At 43.8% G+C, this 17,499-nt stretch overlaps 1 protein-coding gene across 3 annotated transcripts in view; it reads left to right on the top strand.

Moving 5' to 3' along the window:
* Positions 1–13,654, top strand: part of SNX19 (sorting nexin 19) — a 30,931-nt gene extending 17,277 nt beyond the window's left edge. Inside the window, exons 9-11 of one of the 3 annotated variants that reach the window (XM_006764719.2) lie at positions 11,096–11,280; positions 12,022–12,109; positions 13,136–13,654. In XM_006764719.2, coding sequence (XP_006764782.1) covers positions 11,096–11,280; positions 12,022–12,109; positions 13,136–13,268 — 406 coding nt within the window. In that variant the 3' untranslated portion in view covers positions 13,269–13,654. Of the gene's footprint in view, positions 1–1,448; positions 1,590–11,095; positions 11,281–12,021; positions 12,110–13,135 lie in introns of those variants that run through there. The other 2 variants (XR_001514024.1, XM_015564569.1) reach the window with 2 other exon arrangements.
* The last annotated feature ends 3,845 nt before the right edge of the window (positions 13,655–17,499 follow it).

Raw genomic sequence — 17,499 nt, 5'->3', positions numbered from 1 at the left:
CATGCACTTTCTGCTACTCCATACTGCCTCCCCCTGAGCAAGCTTTCTGACAAAGCAGTGGCCCCTAAAACCAGCCTCACTTGAAAGTCCCTGTGCCTTATTCCCATGTGATCTCTCTTTCTATCTGACTGCTCACTTACATATGATGGTAGCATATGAGTCTGTTTCTGTCTGCATATTCTGATTCTGTTCTTAAAGCACTCCTGGACCAGAGACTAGATATAGTCTCCCTTGGGCATCTAGTCTACATCCTTTTGCACTCAGAGTTTATCCGAGTCAAGATGAATAGTTTTCTCAGGAAACACTCATTTTTTTCCTTTGCTACATAAACTTGCAGTTCAGCTCTGGTGCCTTGTGCAAACTTATTCCTGATCTCTTTCTAAGCACAGCTTCTGCAGAAAACTGCAGACTTCTGCAAGAGCCCCAGATACAGAATTATTTCAAACTATGTCTTCAGATGTTCCCATCAGGTTATTTCCTGGCCCTCCACGTCTTTTCTGCACCCTTCAGATCTCTTTCTTCATATTATCTGTCTGTGCATACCTACATACATGCTTCCCCGGTCATGTCCAGAGCAGAAACTCTGAGTTTCTTCACAACCAGGGAACTACTTACTTCTTAACCCAGGTACTCCCACCCCTCTGCCTTTGCCTTCCAGGACACTAACTTTATTTAGCTCTTGTTATGGTGGCTTTTTTACAAGTAATTTTTGAAAAGTGTAAGATTTGCTGCCTATGTGTACTTATTAAGTACTTGCTGTGTGCTAGCTCTTCAGATCTAGGGTGGCAGTTTCTACTTGAAGGTCCTTTCAGCCTCTTTGAAGGGATAACCCATAGAAGCAGAAATGTTAAACAATATGAGGTCAGATGACCCGATACTTGTCCCATGCAGCATGGGGTAAATGCTAGGTAGGCTTTATAGAAGAAAGTAAGTGTTTAAAGCTTATAGGTATCATTTAGACTGGTTTAGGATAAAGCATATGCCAGGCACTGAAACATTTTTAAAGAGGGGAATGAGGCATTTTCTACTTTTAAATAAAAAGAACCTTTAAATAGATTTTGAATATTCTCAGCCAGCCCCTTTCTGAAAGTGTGTGCACTTAGACACAAGACAGAGCGATCCTTTTGTCTTGTTAAATGCATTCTGGAAACCCTATCAGGCTATTGCTGCTTGGGAGAGTTAAGACAAGAATTCTCCCTCTGGGCACCAGGGGGCGCTGCAGCTTAAATAATACCCATTCACCTTGGAGGGAGCCGCGTTTTGGAATTATGGGTCCTTGCCTTGGAGTGATTGTAATCAAAATCCTTCCTGTTTTGCTCCAGGATTCAGAAGTTACTTATCTGTCCTCTCCTTGGAACCACTGAGTTTAAGAAGTGTTATTTTTCACCTTTCGCCCTTCTCCCCTCTGATCTGATCCGTCTTCAACTTTCGCTTGCTTCTCTGAGCAGGGTGCACTCCCAGAAGTCATCCTTAGGGTGCATTCCATTCGTCAAGGATTCAGTGCTGGAGCTGATTCACTGAGAACAGTTCTGCCTCAGGAACCAGAGTGAACCAGAGAGTCTACAGTAATAATACCTGGACACCCAAAGGTGAACAATGTTGTCCGTACTCTCTACACACTAGTTGGTCCTGTACTCGAGGCCCTTTGGGATACCAAAGTCTTAGATATACATCTCCCCAGGGGAGAGTTTGCCAGTCTTCTGATTACCCATAACTCCACAGGGTCGGTCCTCTCCAATCTTCTTAAACATCTTTAAAAAAAAAAAAAAAGGTTCACTGTGCTAATATTTACCTCCCTGAATCTGCTGGGAGAATGTCTCACAAAAGGAAAAAATGAGGCATGAAATACAAAGCTTGCTCGGGATCCTGCCATTGTTTTAGTTCCTTGGATCTGGTAGGATTTGTCAAGTGGATCCAAAGGAATGTTTTCCCGACACATGCACAAACACACAAGACTCGGAACGTTGCCTTCATTGTTCACACTTGATCTTGATCATTTGTGAAGAAGATAAGGCAAGAACTAGCCTGTTTCATTAGGAAGCCAGCCAGAATGCAGAGTCCCTTCAGCATTTAAGTGGTCAAACCAGGCTCAAAACTGTTTGTGTCTTTTCAGTGTTATTTTCACTTAGTACTACACACTGCCCGTGCGAATTCTTTGTAGCTCTTCGGGCTGCGGAGTTGGTAGTTTCCCCAGAGAGGTACGAACCTGTTGTGTGCTCACTCTTGGGGTGACAACTGGCTGGCCTCTCCTGACAGAGACATCGGTTGGACTTGGAGCGGAGACGTTGGCTGTTCCAGAGATGCTGAGGGATTTGTTGATTGTGAGGGAGATGTCCAGCTGCTGCTTTTACTTGGATCAAATGACTAGCAGGCAGTCATCCAAAAAGTATGACTGTGATTTTGCCTCCCTTCAAAGTCTCTCAGCCCTGATTTTTTAGAGCTGGATTATGGTGCATTGATAGCGACATGGTATGGTACTGAGAAAAGTTGATCTGAAGGTCTTTAGAGCTACGCTCTATATCTGCATAATAAACTTTCAAATTGGAATCCTAAGGGTATCACACGACTCAAATCTAGAACAAATTTCTAGAGATCTCCCTTTGCAGTCTCATTTGTCCCATGAACATAGAACCCCCAAGCGTGTCCCTCCATTCTGTAGTTGATGGAAAGGTAGCCTGACCTTTCCTTTGGCCATTTCCGCCCCCAACATCTTGCTACCTCCTTTCCTTTTCTTCTTAATAGTTGTAGGTAATGGGCTGGAGTCAGTTTGATGCAGTTCCATTCATCAGGGGCACTTCCCAAAATACAAGTGTGACTCATGGTCCTTATAACCCCTTTGCTTTTGTTTGACTTTCAGTCTCTTCTGTCCTGTGGGCGCACTTACCCGGAAAACTGACAAAAATATAGCTGCTGACAGTCTTCCCGAGGGTTTATAGAGTGTCAGAGATGAAGCATGGCTGACCCACTCCCTGGCCTTCCACCTTTTTTCCCTTCTCGGGGGGATGCATAACCAGGTGGCATTGCATGGGTTATTCATGCTGAATTCTTAATTCTAGCTCAGCTGACTTAGTGCCCAGTGTACTTCTTACAGCATCCACCCTGCAGCTGGTGTGTTGGCACACAGCTTAGCCTAAACAAAAAATGATTAGGAAAATCAACCTGCCAAATGTTTACGTAAGTACTTATAAAACACCAGATTCAAAGAATTTCTAGATAGCCCACTATCTCTTTAATCTATTATTATCTTCCATAAACATGAATAATTAAGCTCACTGTGCTGCCTCTTTAAGTATTGTGACAATTGCCTTCTGCAAAACTTATTTTGAGCCATGCGCCATGCTTTAAGACCAGTGTTTGTCCCACATACAGCATTAATTCCCTCAGTAACTAATATCTATTGATTACTTACCCTGTGCCAGACACTATGTTAAGTGATCAAAATACAAAAAGACTCCAAATTCTTACCCTAGGAAGTTTAATATCCTCTTGGAGATGCAATCTTCTAAATAAAGACATGTAGTATAAAACTTAGGACTTTAAAAAGAATTCTAAATGTGATTCAGAGAAAGGACTCAGTAATCAGTTATGAGAGATTGGGGCAGGCTTACAGAGGAGAGGACATCTGAGATAGGAGTTAAAGGATGAAGGGATGTTGAAAATAAACATTGAAGAATAGAGCACTAAAGGTAAAATAGATGGCATATTTGTGTTACTCAAATAAGTCAGGTTTGACTTGGAATTTAATGAAATGATGTGTATGTAACACGAGTGGCCAAAGGTTACACTGAAATTGCCATATGGAGATGTGTTGGTTTGGAGATGGACAAGTATCAGGCCTTTTAAAAAGTGGATACAGGTTGTTGAACCTGATGTTTGTCTCTGGAAATTTCTGAAGCACTTTGTTAAATAGATGCTTTGTGAACACTTGGGAAAAAAGTGGCAAGCTCTTGAAACCAGTGCACATTCAATGGGAACCTGTCCTGCTTGTAAATATAGTTTTTATTTCTTTAGCAGGATTATTAGACGTTAAACAAAACGAGTGCATTGGTTGTTACATTGTGTATGAATTTCAACAAGTTTTTACCATCTTTTTGTAATATCCATATGAACGAAGTAGATATACGTGGCCTAGTCTGTAGTGCTTTTAAAGATTTGTAGCAAGTTGAGTATCTTTATTCCAAAAATATCTAATAAATTGATGTCAACCTGGAGGGCAGTTTCTATTGATAGAGTGTTGCAAGTAACTCCAACCTTAGAGGTACAATTAATACTCTGGATAATAAAAATTAAGATTTAAAAAGATTTAGAAAGGCTAGAATGATAGTCTAAAATGAATAAGATGGAATTTAATAGAAATAGATTATATAAATCAGAATTTAGATAGTTTTTTAAATTGCATAAGTACAGAGACAAGGGTAGGCTTAACGGGGGGATGTGATGTTTTGTTAGAGTGCATATGTAGACTTAGAGTTCTAGTTGACTGCAAACACAGTATGAGTCGGTGCTTTGATGTATGTGCCCAAAAAGCCAACATAGTCTTCAGCTATATTAATAGAAGCGTAGTGTCTGGATTAAGGAAGGCACTAACCCTCTGCATTCTTCGCTGGTCGGGCACATCTGGAGGTCGTGCTTGGTCCTGGGCACTCCATTTTCAGAGAATAGCAAAGCAGCATCCACTCAGGATGGTGCTTGGTTCATCTCTCTCCTTCATTCAGCAGACATTTATTGAGTGTCTTCTGTGTGCTCAACTGTGAAGTTGGTGGAGTCAAGGATGTATAACTGGTAGAAAAAAGTTAGGGAGCATTAATAGATATATTTAAAAATGCAAAGTGTTCCATAGGAAAGATTTGACATGGTAGCTTTAGTATCTCCTATTAACTTCGGGGGTACAGGTAGGAGCAATGACTAGAAGTTGCAAGGAGGCGGACTTTGGTTGCCATTATTTAAGAAGCATCTCTAATGAACTGAAATTATACTTTTCAGGAATTAAGCAACTTCCCCAAAGTCACATTCCTAATTGGTGGTGAAGCTAAAATGAAAGCTCAACTTTCTGGATTCACAGGCTAGAACCCTTGGCGATGCCATGATATTACTTTGTGAGGAGGTTAGATGGGGGTAACCCCTACATTTTCTTCCAGCTCTACAGTAGCCTATTGCCATGAAATACTCATAGGTTCTCAGTGTTTTTATGGGAATGGATGAAACTGGAATGGATAACCTTTAAGATTCAACAGATGATTTCTTTAACTTCCTTCCTTGATTAATAATGCTTCAATTCTGAATATATATTTTATAGCCATAACTTGTACATTGCTAATCAAAACCAAAAAACTCTGTGGCTAGATATAAAAGTATGGAACTCAGATTCTTAAATTGTAGTGTTTAGGCAGTATTTAGTCTACTCTTGAAGCACATGTTTTAAAGATGTGGATCTGTGATTTAAAACATAAAAGCAAAAATCAAAGAAGAAATTATGTAGACTCCATGAGCCATGTTAGATTTGATTTTACAACAGTCATTGGGAGAAAGAAATAGGAGTTTCTTGCCCTTGAAGTTCCTTTCCCCCTCATTCTTCTCCCAACTTGAAAGATGGTGACCTAGATACATAGTCAGAGGGTCCCAGCGCTGAACTTCCTCAGACACAGCTGAGGAACCTGTGTCTGGGTAGTTAAAGGGCTGAGAAGCCCAGAGCTGGGAGCCGCCAGGGAGAAACTGACTAAACACAAGAAGGGGCTATGGCAGGAAGGCAAGAGGCCTGCGAAAGGAATCAGAGGGAAGAGAGGTGTGATCTTGGCAAAAATAACTTGTTTAATGGGAAATGCCATGGATCCACACCGTCACCCTCAAGATCTCCTTGTTTCTACCCTGTAGATTGGTGCTACCTACTTCATGAGCAAATGCTCATAGTGCTTTGCTAGGACTGTGGACACAGAACACAATGTTCATGGGTTGTGCCATTATAAACATTCTACAGGGTACAGGGGTGGTGGAGTGGGGAGTGTTTGCAGGAGGCCAAAAAGGTGGTTTGTGCCCCCCCCCCTTTTCTTGGAATTTCTAATTTCTTATACCTATATCAGTGTTTTTCAAACTTTTCTAAAACTTTAGATCACAATGAGAAATATGTTTTACATCATGACCCACTATGAACACATGCCCACACATACATGCACATCTGATATATCCGTATAAGTAGTTATATACATATATGAAACAAAAGGGTCTCAAAATATGAGATGCACTTTTATAATTTCTGTTCTAATATATATTTATTTAGATGTAGTTAAATGTCACAGACCACAAAGTTGATTACATGGCCTCTGCTTCTGTTCATCCCACAATTTGAAAATGTCCTGCTATAACTACCAGTTTTAAGTGACTTTAAAAATGGCCTGATAACCTTATATGCAAAGGGTTCTAAACTAAGGCAGGATTCTCAACCGAGAGTAGTTTATCCCCCAGAGGGAGCATTGTCACCCAGCTAGTACTGGGGTGAGGGGATGCTGCTAAACCTTTCACAACGCACAGGACAGCCCTTCACACAAAGAATTAGGAGTGTCAAGGTTGGAAAAGCTGCCTGAGGGTAGTACGATGAGTTGACAATTCTAATCTGTACATCTGTTTAGAATGAGAGAAGCTTTGACCTGCTCTTTTCTCTCTTTTTCTTCAAACAAACAGCGTTTGGTACATTAAGATGAGGTTGGAGTATAATTACCTTTGGGTTGTCTACAGAGGTACAACCCAGTGAATAAAAAGGGTACAAGGAATGAGTCTATTTTCTTTTATTGAGATTGCACCAGGCATTTTTGTTAGAATATTGTTATTGCTCTTAGGAATATTTTCTGTGTTTTGATTTCCCTCCCCTCCCCTCGCCCCTCCACCGTCCCCATGAAGCCATATTTACTGAGGACCCTGCCTCACTCAGCCATAGCAGCTCTTAGAAAAGAAGTGAAGGGAATTTGACTAATGAGATTAGACATGGTCCCTAAAGCTTTCTCCCCTACTCATGACATTTGATTCTGCTATTTTGATGGGAAGTGACCTTCAGCTAACCTTGAAGTGCCATCTTAAGCCTAGTATTAAACTGTTTCATTTTTTAGCCACTGCTTCATTCCTCTATCTGTAGCTATTTTAGACCAGGGTCCTTTGAACATGGACGAGGCAAGCACTCCCTAATCCCTACATCCTTTCTCCTTCCACACCTGGCATTAGAGAGCTCTTGAATGTCTCAATGTCAATCTGTTGTTGCTTTTTCGCATTTTATTGGCTATTTCTGGGCCCACTGGTAAGGCTTCCTTTTGCCCTGAACCATTCAGATGGCCTGACAGAACAGACCTGGTTTGGCTTTTTTCTTCTTTTGTTTGGGAAAATATGTAGGATGGTGGAAGGAGATATCTTGATGTCAAATATCAGAACTGGAAGAGTAGTTGGAAATAAAACCAATTCTATCTGAAGCTTTTCTCTACCATAGTTGCCTCTTGCATTTTGTATTTAGTAAATTATTTTTTATAAGTAATTCATTGTCAGAGGCGTGTGTGTGTGTGTGTGTGTGTGTATCTACCTTGAAACTTTAGATTTCTGTTAGCATAATAGTGGTACCAACAGATTCCAGAAATTTCAGCACATAAATTTCATTCCTTTTTCTTCAAGAGAACAATAGGGACACAGATTTCTTTTTAACCTTCTCAGTCCCAGGTCAAGTATAGAAAGACAACATGTGAAATAGAGAGCTGAAGAAAACTAATGAAAGGGAGTTAAGCCCTTGGCCGGGTGGCTCAGTTGATTGGAGCATCGTCCTGTGCACCAAAATGTTGTGGATTCACTTCCCGGTCAGGGCACATACCTAGGTTAATAAGTGTTTGCTCCCTAGTCAGGTGCGTACAGGAGGGAAATAACTGATCAAAGTTTCTCTCTCACATCAATGTTTCTCTCTTCCTTCCTTCCTCTTTCTAAACTCAATAAACACATCTTTGGGGGATGATTAATACAAGGAGTTAAGACATCAGTCTCTCCTTCAGTACTCCAGCTCCTCATCTCTCTGCTTTTTCTGCTCTAGCTCAGCTTCAGAATATGAGCAGGATGAAGGGAATTAATAAGGTTAGACCCAGTACTGGTGGTGTATGGATCTTCACTCTAGAGAAGGATGTAGAATGAAAGGAAGGAAAATGGGAGTGGAGAGGAGAGAAGTGATGATTGAAGAAACGCCTGTCTTCTTCCTGCTTATCAGTCGGTTCTGTGCTTGGTGATAGGCACGGCAGATGAGCCAGAAGTCCTGACTGGGCCATGGACAACTGAAGAAAGGCAATAACAAAGCCTGTGTGTAATAACAAAGCCTGCCTTAGAGCCTGGTCTGCAGCTCACCCAGTTTTTGTATTGTCTGAAGGGCAGGGCAGTACTGACAGATGGGGTGGCGGTGGTGATTTCCTTGGTTTGGGTTTGATCATTTTTTCCTTCCAGATTGGGATATTCATCATTCGTGACAAGATACCATATCTCAGAAGTTCTGTGAACAAGAGAGATTTATTGCCCTGGTCTCCTCCATGGGCTGCCTGCAGCTAGGAAATGAAAGGCACTAATTCCAGGCTCCTGTCCAGGAGAAGCCTCTGTGTTCCGGGAGGGGCGGGGAAGAACCCGGGCAGGAGGAGCCTCCTGAGGGGTGAATGCTTCAGTCTCTGGTAGAAGTGCATGTGGTGTGTAGCTTTCACCTTCAGGGCATGAGAGAGAATAAGGAGAAAAAACTGCAGCAGCTAGCAAATCGAAGCCATTTTCTAAACTCCTCCCCCTCTTAGACATGAAGTCTGTTATTTCTGCCAGTTTGCACACGTATTTCTTATATTCCTGGGCCTGACTATTCTAGGGCCTCTGTTGATCGGTTCTGGCCTCAGGGCTTATAGAACTTGACACAGTGCCTTTGTTGCATGAGCAGTTGACATTCTACTTGGAGATTTCCATCACCTCTGTCAGTTCTGCATATTATCTTAGTTAAATCCCACAATTGGACTTGACTCACTGACTCACCTCAGTATCAAGGGCTTATTTTTACTTTTTCATAATTTGATTCTTCTTCCGAACATTCCCATGTAGAGTTTGATAAGTTAGAGTCTCGAAGATTTGTATAGATGGATACATTCATATTTCCCACATGCTAACATTTGTTTTGCGCTTGTATGCTTGAGTCACTAAGTTACCATGAAAGAACAAAGAGGATGCGAGAAGTCCTGTTCCTATCAGATGAATTGACATTGAACTCAAAGTAATCAGGGTCATCCATTGAGACATGTCACATGCCCAGAGGTGACCAAGGCACCCAGAGTTGCCGGTGGGTATTATGCTAAGTCTCAGGAGGGCTGAGTGGGTGCTGAGATACTTTTGAAGAGTTGAGTCGCAGGCACTATTGGCCCCAGAATACAAAAATAAGGGCAGACTGACTTACTCTATGTGTATGTGAGTGAGAAATGAGCTAGCACTAATTCCAGCGGAAGGTTTCTTGTTTAGGATTCTGGCCCTCTGAACGACTTACACATTTTTGTTTCATAATGCTAGCCTTTCTCCCTCCTATCAGTTAGAGGAGAGCCTAGTGCAGAAGTCACTCTTGTGGCTTGAGGTGAGGAAGAGAATCTGGGGTGACAGTTGGGTCACTTGCTTCCTTGCAGAGAACCCGATCAGGTCATTGTATCCACCCCTTTGGTGGCTCTCTTCTATAAACAGGAACAGGAATTCTTGCTACTGGATCCCTTTCATCGGGCGTCTTAGGCTCGCTGAATGAAAGCCCTATAAAAAGGAGATGCAGCCCTAATAATAACAAATACGATAGTGATGGCTATTTTGGGCAAGAGCAGCTTTGTGCCGCTCTTGATCTCCATCGACGTGTGCCATTCTTGCCCTGCCATTACCTTTCGGACTTCCTATTCTTAGAATTATTTGTGAGCCCTGGACTTGGGGGATTGCAGCCCCCGAGGCCGGAATGCCTAGCGTGAGTGGAACGCAGACTGTCTGGTTGAGTGGAGGTTAAATAAAGTTTGCCTTGGCAGCCTCCTCTGCTCTTGGATAGGTGACAGTAACTTGGGCATAGGAGCGGCGGCATGGGCTGCCATGTGGTGCTGTATCAAACAGCCTTCGTGCATGAGTAGCAGTGGTTGATGGTCCATCATAGCCATGCCCGTCTCCACCATACATACTGAGGTCTTGAACTTCAGCTAGTGACCACACTGCTCTGAAAAAAATGCAGGGACAAAGAACAAGGTGGGAGTGCCTTGCAAGAACTTCAGACTTGGTATATCTGCCCCTCAGAGTTACTGATTTTTGAAATTTAGACAAAGAGGGGAACTTTCATTATAAGAACAGTTACACCATCAACCAACATTTCTTCAGCACAGTTGGAAATATTTTACATGTATAAAACATAGAACTCTTGTGGTGCTTATAATTTCATTGGAAAAGTAAAGCTGTAAACACATGAGAAAATAATATCTATTCCAAAGTAAATTATTAGTTTCAACCCTGTGCAGAACTAAGTGCTGGTGGAGGTCTAAGGGAGGGAAAGCACTCTCTCTGGAGTGGTCAAGGATTTCGTGGAGGGGAGACGTTTAAACAGGTCTTGCCAGAGGAGTGGACTTGCCACTGGAGAGGAGAGGGGCTTGTCAGCGACAGAATATTATGAGCAAAGGGCAGATGTCCCACAACAGGTCATGGGGCTTGAAGGCCAACTGGGTGTGCACAAGGTCGCAAGGGCGAGGGATCTGCGTAAAGCCATCTAAGCCATAACTGTAAAGCCTGTGTGTGCTCGTTACTGAGAAGTTACAATGCTCTGCCCTAGAACTGAGTTGGAGAGGTGCAGCCTGGCCCAGAGACAGGGACCCTTGGTTGTGTTCTGTGAAACCCCGTTGAGGTGTGGCTCATAGTAGAGACTCAGTAAATAATGTCATCATTATTATTATTTATCTTCAAATTCCGTGAGCCAAGTTGTTGCATTGGCTTGGTTTCGTTTGGGAGAGTTGGTGCTAACTTTGCTTTGCCCTATTCTGATTGTCACATAATTGATACCTACTATGCCCTTTCCTTCAGGTTTATCTGACCTTTCTCTTCTCTTCCTCCTCAGGTGGCTAGAGGTGCAGGTAGCTAATCTAACATGTCCACAGTGCTGGGTTCGGTACCTCCGACTTCTCCGAGAGTCCATCTGGCCGGGTGGGGTTTTGCCTAAGTACCCACGGCCTGTAAGGACCCAGGAGCAGAAGGTGGCAGCTGAGAAACAGGCTTTGCAGAGCCTTATGGGAATCCTGCCAGGTAATTGGACAACGACATTGACTATCCTAATAACTGTTACCTTCCAATCAAGCTTTGCTACCGTTATCCCACACCCTTCCCCATTTTTCAAAGGACCTTAAATATGGCCAGACTCCAAACCTGTTGACCCACCGAGTCTCATGCTAATAGGAACATGATCAGGGCTGCGATTCTTTTACTCCTCACCCAAGTGATGCTGAGGGGATGGAAAGGATCACTGTGACCACACCACAAACAGTCGGTGCGAATCCCGCAGCTATCGGAGTAATAACTGTGAGCAGGTTAATAAAAATATATATTTAAAAATAAAATAAAATATGCTTTTGTTGATTTCAGAGGGAGGGAGAGAGAAATAGAAACATCAATGATGAGAGAAAATCACTGATGGGCTGCTTCCTGCACATGCTACACTGGGGATTGAGCCCGCAACCTGGGCATGTGCCCTGACCAGGAATCGAACTGTGACATCCTAGTTCATAGGTCAATGCTCAACCCCTGAACCATGCCAGCTGGGCAATAAAAGGATATTTTACATAAATATTTTTTCCTTAGCTTTTCTGTTTCCTGAGGATTTTTAGTTTGGCTCTGTAGTTCAGTGGTATGCCAAAATCACCATTTGAATAAAGATAGTAGGTTTATCTGATCTTGCTTTTCTCTCCCCCCACACATGGCTAGAGGTACAAGATATAATGAGAAGATGTTACTGTAACACTAAAGCCGTATCTGTGTTTTCTCCTTTAGATACTTTAGTGAAGATCCTTGGGGTGAACAAATGCCAGCTGAGCTGGAGTCTAGTCTTGGAGTCACTGCAGCAACCCCTCATCAACAGGTGAGCTGAAAAGTGTGCCCCAACTTCAGCATAACTGAAGCCATCTCTGGTCTCAGAGGTGCCCACGCTGAGAAGAGCGGGTTGCAGTCTCTCCTTGCCCTCGGCTTGACTGCAGACTGATGTCCAGGTCCACACACACTAAATAAAGCCCACGCTGCCGGCTCCTGAGCAGGTTGTCCTGTGTAGTGAGCTAGTGCTGGACCAGCCTCTGTGTTTGCATTCGGAAGGCCCTCCATGAGCTACTAAAAACGCCTGGTCACCCTCCAGCCCGTTCAGTGTGTTTGATGGTTCTTTCTGCCACCCGTGAGCACTAAGAGCGTCCCCTGGTCTGGGCATTGCAGGCCGTATGATGACTGTCAGCCACGGGTTCTTGGCCTCACTGCAAAGCTATGATTACTATTAGGATCAGGAATAGTTTTTGTTTACTATGAGGTAGATCAGATAATGAGATTGGGCTTTGGTAAATCGACCAGAAAAACTAGGTGAATACTCTAGAATAATTCAAAAGAGGTAGGTATTTCCTAGCTGGTGCTTTGGGATAGAATGCTTCTGGAAAGTATCGAGTACTTCCACTCCTCTCTCAAACCCTGTCCCGAAGGAGAGAGCATTTACCAAGTCCCATTCCTCAGGGCCCTGGCTTTTGCCTCATTGCCAGTAAGGTGACCAGTGACTCTGTAGTGAATGAGTTACAAGAAACAGCAGTAGTCAGTGGCTCTGAAATTCTTAGAAAGTTGCTGTCCCTCCCTCACAGCAACAGTGCTGCCTTGCTAACAGCTATGTAAATAAGTATGGAATTTCCTAAAATCGAGTCTCAAATTCTGTTTCTATCTTTACTGAGGCCACAGCCTTTTTTAGTTCAACAAATTGGTTCCATGGCAGAGGATTGGTCCAGCTACTGAAGTTTAGAGTCCACTCAGGATATCAGTAATGGGGGTGAGGGGAGGGCAAATAAGTGTCATAAATAAGACCTGGTGTCTCCTGACAGAGCCAGCCCTTCCTCTAAGTTGTTTTGTCCATTTGTTTCAGGCATTTGATTTACTGCCTCTGGGACATCATCCTGGAATTCTTGGATCTCAGTGCCTCCGTTGAGGAGTCTGCCATAAGCACCTCTGCCTCAGATACCCCTGACAACCCCAAGAGGATGGGTGTCTCCCTGTAGCCATCGGTCATTACCCATTCTTCGAAGGTTGGGAAGGAGGGTCACTCTGCCACCAGGAACCAGTAGGAGGGCTTGCCCTCTGGGCTGTGGCTCAGAAGACATGGGGCTCACTAGCACAGCTTTCCCTTAGTTCTTCTCCATCTGAAGCAAGTGATGGAGGGATATATGTACCAGTTGTATGCATGTCCAAGTGTCATACGTTTTTTGTGGTGTTGGGGCATTGCTGGTGGGTAGATTCTGTTTCCTTTGAATAAGGAATCTGTGAGTCCTTTTTGCCGTCCTCCATAAGATTGTTTGCTGGTAGCCTGGCCCTGTGCAGACATGTACCAAATCCACCAACATACAAATCTATATAAACCAAGAAAAAAAATAGATTTCTTTGGAGGTGAATATAATCTTCTGAGCTCTCTGTTCCCACCAGGAAACTGGAAGTTCAGTCGGGACCATTCTGGAAAGCCAGACTCCTAGTTTCCCAGCAATTCTAGAGGAGGGAGGGCAAGCATTTCTCAAGGGACTGCTTGCTGATTGGCTGTTTTCCGGCACATCAGCCCTATGGAGGGTATCATTGAAGGCTGCTTCCCTGGGTGGGTATACTTCTATGAAGACTTCAGAGCAGACTGCCAGCCCACCTTCCACACCCTTTCTTGAAAGAAAGTTGGGTCACAGATTTTGCTGATTGTATTTCCTCCTAGTCTCCTCCCCAGGAGCAGTTGAGTTTGGGCCTTTGTGACCTGGCTGTCTTCCTTTCACAAAATCGCATGGCAATTTGCACATTCAGCTCAGCGCTTCCAAAAGGAAGGGAAACCCTTGCTCCAGGGCTGAGAATGCCCAGAGAGTAGAAACCCCAGGAAAGGGCAGGCTCTCCTCACAAGTCTCACAGGGAACTTTTCATCAGAACCAGTAATGTTAGCAAACCTACAGGGAATTGATTGCCCACAGAAAGATGTTAACTTCCTGTTCTTAAGGACCTAGTTAGGTTTTAAGAACACCAGCGATGAAGGCATAGGGGCTGTGTCAGGCTGCAGTGTCTTTAGAAACATGCAACAATTAGGCCATGGCGGTAGCTCAGTTGTTTAGAGCATCATCCCGGTACACCAAGGTTGCGTTTTCAAGCCCGTCAGAGCACACACATGAATCAACCAATGAATGTGTAAATAAGTGAAACAAATCGATCTTTCATTCTGTCTCTCCTCTCTCAAATCATTAAAAATAAAAATGGAACAATTAGGAAAAAGTGTTGGTAGAGAAGCGGGCAGAGGGATCACAAGGAAAGTGGTGCACATTAAATGCAGGTGAGTAGCTGACAAAAACGTTGGAAGGGTGTCACTGAGACCTTTGCTCACCCTGCATTCTTCAGTACCGGCCTGCTAGAGCCCTGCTTTCCCAGAATTATGGATCCTCCCATTTGGGGGCAGGTCTTGGGGTTAGACTGATGAGAATAGGTAGGTCTAGAACAAGAGTCAAGATTCTATTCAACTCTGAAGTAGGTGATGTGCACACAATGGTTTATGGGAAAGTTGTGAAATCTTTTTACTCCTTCCACCCCCCATCCAGGCTTTTAAACATGAAACTTGTGCTACTGTAATTGAAAGGCTTCAGGTATGTTACTGCCTACAAACAAGGAGATAAGTGAGATAGTGTCTCCTGGAGCCTTCAAGCCTTAACAGTTGATCATTACAGTGATTTCAGTGGCTTCAGAGTGACCTGAGACCCTCACAGGCGGGTCTGTCTTTGGTGAGCACTAGGAGGACATGGCACTGCAGCGAGTCCGGCTGACTTCCTGGAGCTGGTCCTTCACCTCTTTCCTCTAGGACCAGGGTGCTCTTCGTGACAGCTGGGAGCCCTCGTTTCTGTTACCGTCTCCCCATACTTGACCCTGATACGTATTTTGTTTTGAATCTACATTGCTTCGAATCTCTGTTACTAGTCCTGGCTCAGAAGTGCTACAAAACCAGTACAGAAGCTGACACACCAGAAAAACCCTGTGGCTGTAAATTCTAAGGAATCTTTTGGCACTTCCAACACAAAGAAAACTTCCATATATTTCATGTTATATAAGAGACCCCACCTATACTTCCTCTGCCCCAAAAAGATAAGCTGTCCTCATACCCTCCTTCTGCCCAGAGGGGAAATCATGGATATCGCCAAAGAAATCATCAGAACCCATCTGGCCTTGAAACAGCCTGCCAGCTTGTTACTTGGGTAACAAGTTCAGACAACGAGGGAGATTGATTGGCATTTGGGAGAGAGCCACAGGTTTCAGGAGAATATACTTCCAGCTGAGAGTGATAAAAGCCAGTGAAGGACTGGGCCTGCACTAAGCCAGAACATTTTTTATCCTTTTTTTTCCCCTACCCAGCCCATCCATTTTCCAACTACCTCATCGCACCCAACGACAGTTGTTAGGTCCTGGGTGGAGTAAAAATATGTGTAAACATGGCCCCTAGCGATAGGAGTTAGAATGCTGTGGACTGAAACGACTAGGAAAATGTATTTTCCTCCATAAAACTAGTACCTGAGTAGGTGAGCCCCAGGGGTTAATGGTTTCAGCAGCTCTGACCTCAGAAATGGTCGGATTCTTTCCATCTTTCTGCTCTGCCATTGTAAACATGCAAGTCTGTCCTTCATGGTGGTTACAGTTGAGGGCATCACATTCTTACCAAAACAATATCTGAAAGAATCAAGGCATCACCTTCATTGTTTTTTTCTTTTAAAGAGGAAACTATTTCTCAGAAGCCCTTTAAGAATCTCATTGGCCAGAACTTCCCACCCATAAACCAATCCACTGACATTGAGAATGGCATTATCAGGATTGACTAGCACTAGTATTTACTCCCCCCGACCCTCCAAGAGGAGGTCACCCTCCAGGAAGGTTAGATTCCTAAGAAATGCCGTTATATGTTACCAAGGAGGCGGCAGAGAATGAGTGTTAGGGTCATTCTGCCAACATCAACAGATCCCCATGATACTCTAAAAATGCCTGTACTGCTAAGAGGTAACATCAGCTGAAGGTGACACTGGAACCACTTCACATACGTTAACTTATTTAACCCACCCATCAACCTTATACGGGAGGTTTTATTATATACTAGAGGCCTGGTACACCGATTCGTGCACCGATGGAGTCCCTCGGCCTGGCCCGCGCCCTCTTGCAATCCAGGACCCCTTGGGAGATGTCAGAGAGCCGGTTTCGGCCCAATCTCCGCAGGCCAGGCTGAGGGACCATGCTACGGGTCTCTAGTATGCATATAAGATCTTTAGTTAATCTCTTCCCGCCCTCCCCTCTTCCCCCTTCCCTCTGAGATTCATCAGTCTGTTCCATGTTTCCATGCCTGTGCATTGAACATCTTCCCCCTGGTGGTCATTGCACGTCATAGCTACTGGACAGTCAGCAAGGTCAACCGGTCGCTTAGGCTTTTATTTACAGTGGGGCCTTGACTCACGAGTGTCCCGACTAATGAGTTTTTCGAGATACGAGCCATCTCTCGGTCGATTTTTTGCTTTGAGTTGCGAGCTAAAATTCGGGTTACGAGCCAGCTTCAGATACCCCACCGCTAGTTGGTGCAGCGAACGTCACAGTGAACGCCACAACATCAGCCCAGCATCACGTGTCTCACTCGTTCACTTTTTGATTTGACATACGAGTAATTTGAGTTATGAGCTCCGTCACGGAACGAATTAAACTCGTAAGTCAAGGCCCCACTGTATGTAGATCCCGTGTATAAAAGAGAAACATGGCACAGAATTTGTGGTTCGCCCATAGTCACTTGCAAGGAAATGGCAGAAGCAGCTGGAAATCATGTAAGTCTACCCACAAGTCTACATCATAACCATTATACTAAGCTGCTTTTCTTCTTTCAAAGCAAAATAAGGCCGGGCTCTCACAGAGCCTGTGATCTAGTAGAGGAGCCAGCACATTTTTTTTGGTAAGAGGCCAGAGAAAAAATATTTTAGGCTTTGTGGCAGCCTCTGTTGCAACTACTCAGCCCTTCCATTGTTGCATAAAAGCATAGACAATACATACACAAATGACTCTGGCTGTGCTCCAGTAGAACTATTTACAAAAGTAGGCAACTGGCCAGATTTGGCTCGTGAGTGGTGTGCAGACCCCTAGTCTAGTGAAGTAGAATCAAACGTGAATGTGTGAGTGAGTGAGTGTGTGTGTGTGTGTGTGTGTGTGTGTGTGTGTATGTGTGTGAGATTTACCCGGATCTTCTTAAACCTGGTGTGC

This window comes from Myotis davidii, unplaced genomic scaffold (assembly GCF_000327345.1).
Source record: "Myotis davidii unplaced genomic scaffold, ASM32734v1 scaffold1019, whole genome shotgun sequence".
Taxonomy (NCBI): Eukaryota; Metazoa; Chordata; class Mammalia; order Chiroptera; family Vespertilionidae; genus Myotis; species Myotis davidii.
The sequence above is the reverse complement of the archived record's forward strand: the minus strand, read 5'-3'. Positions and strand labels throughout refer to the sequence as shown.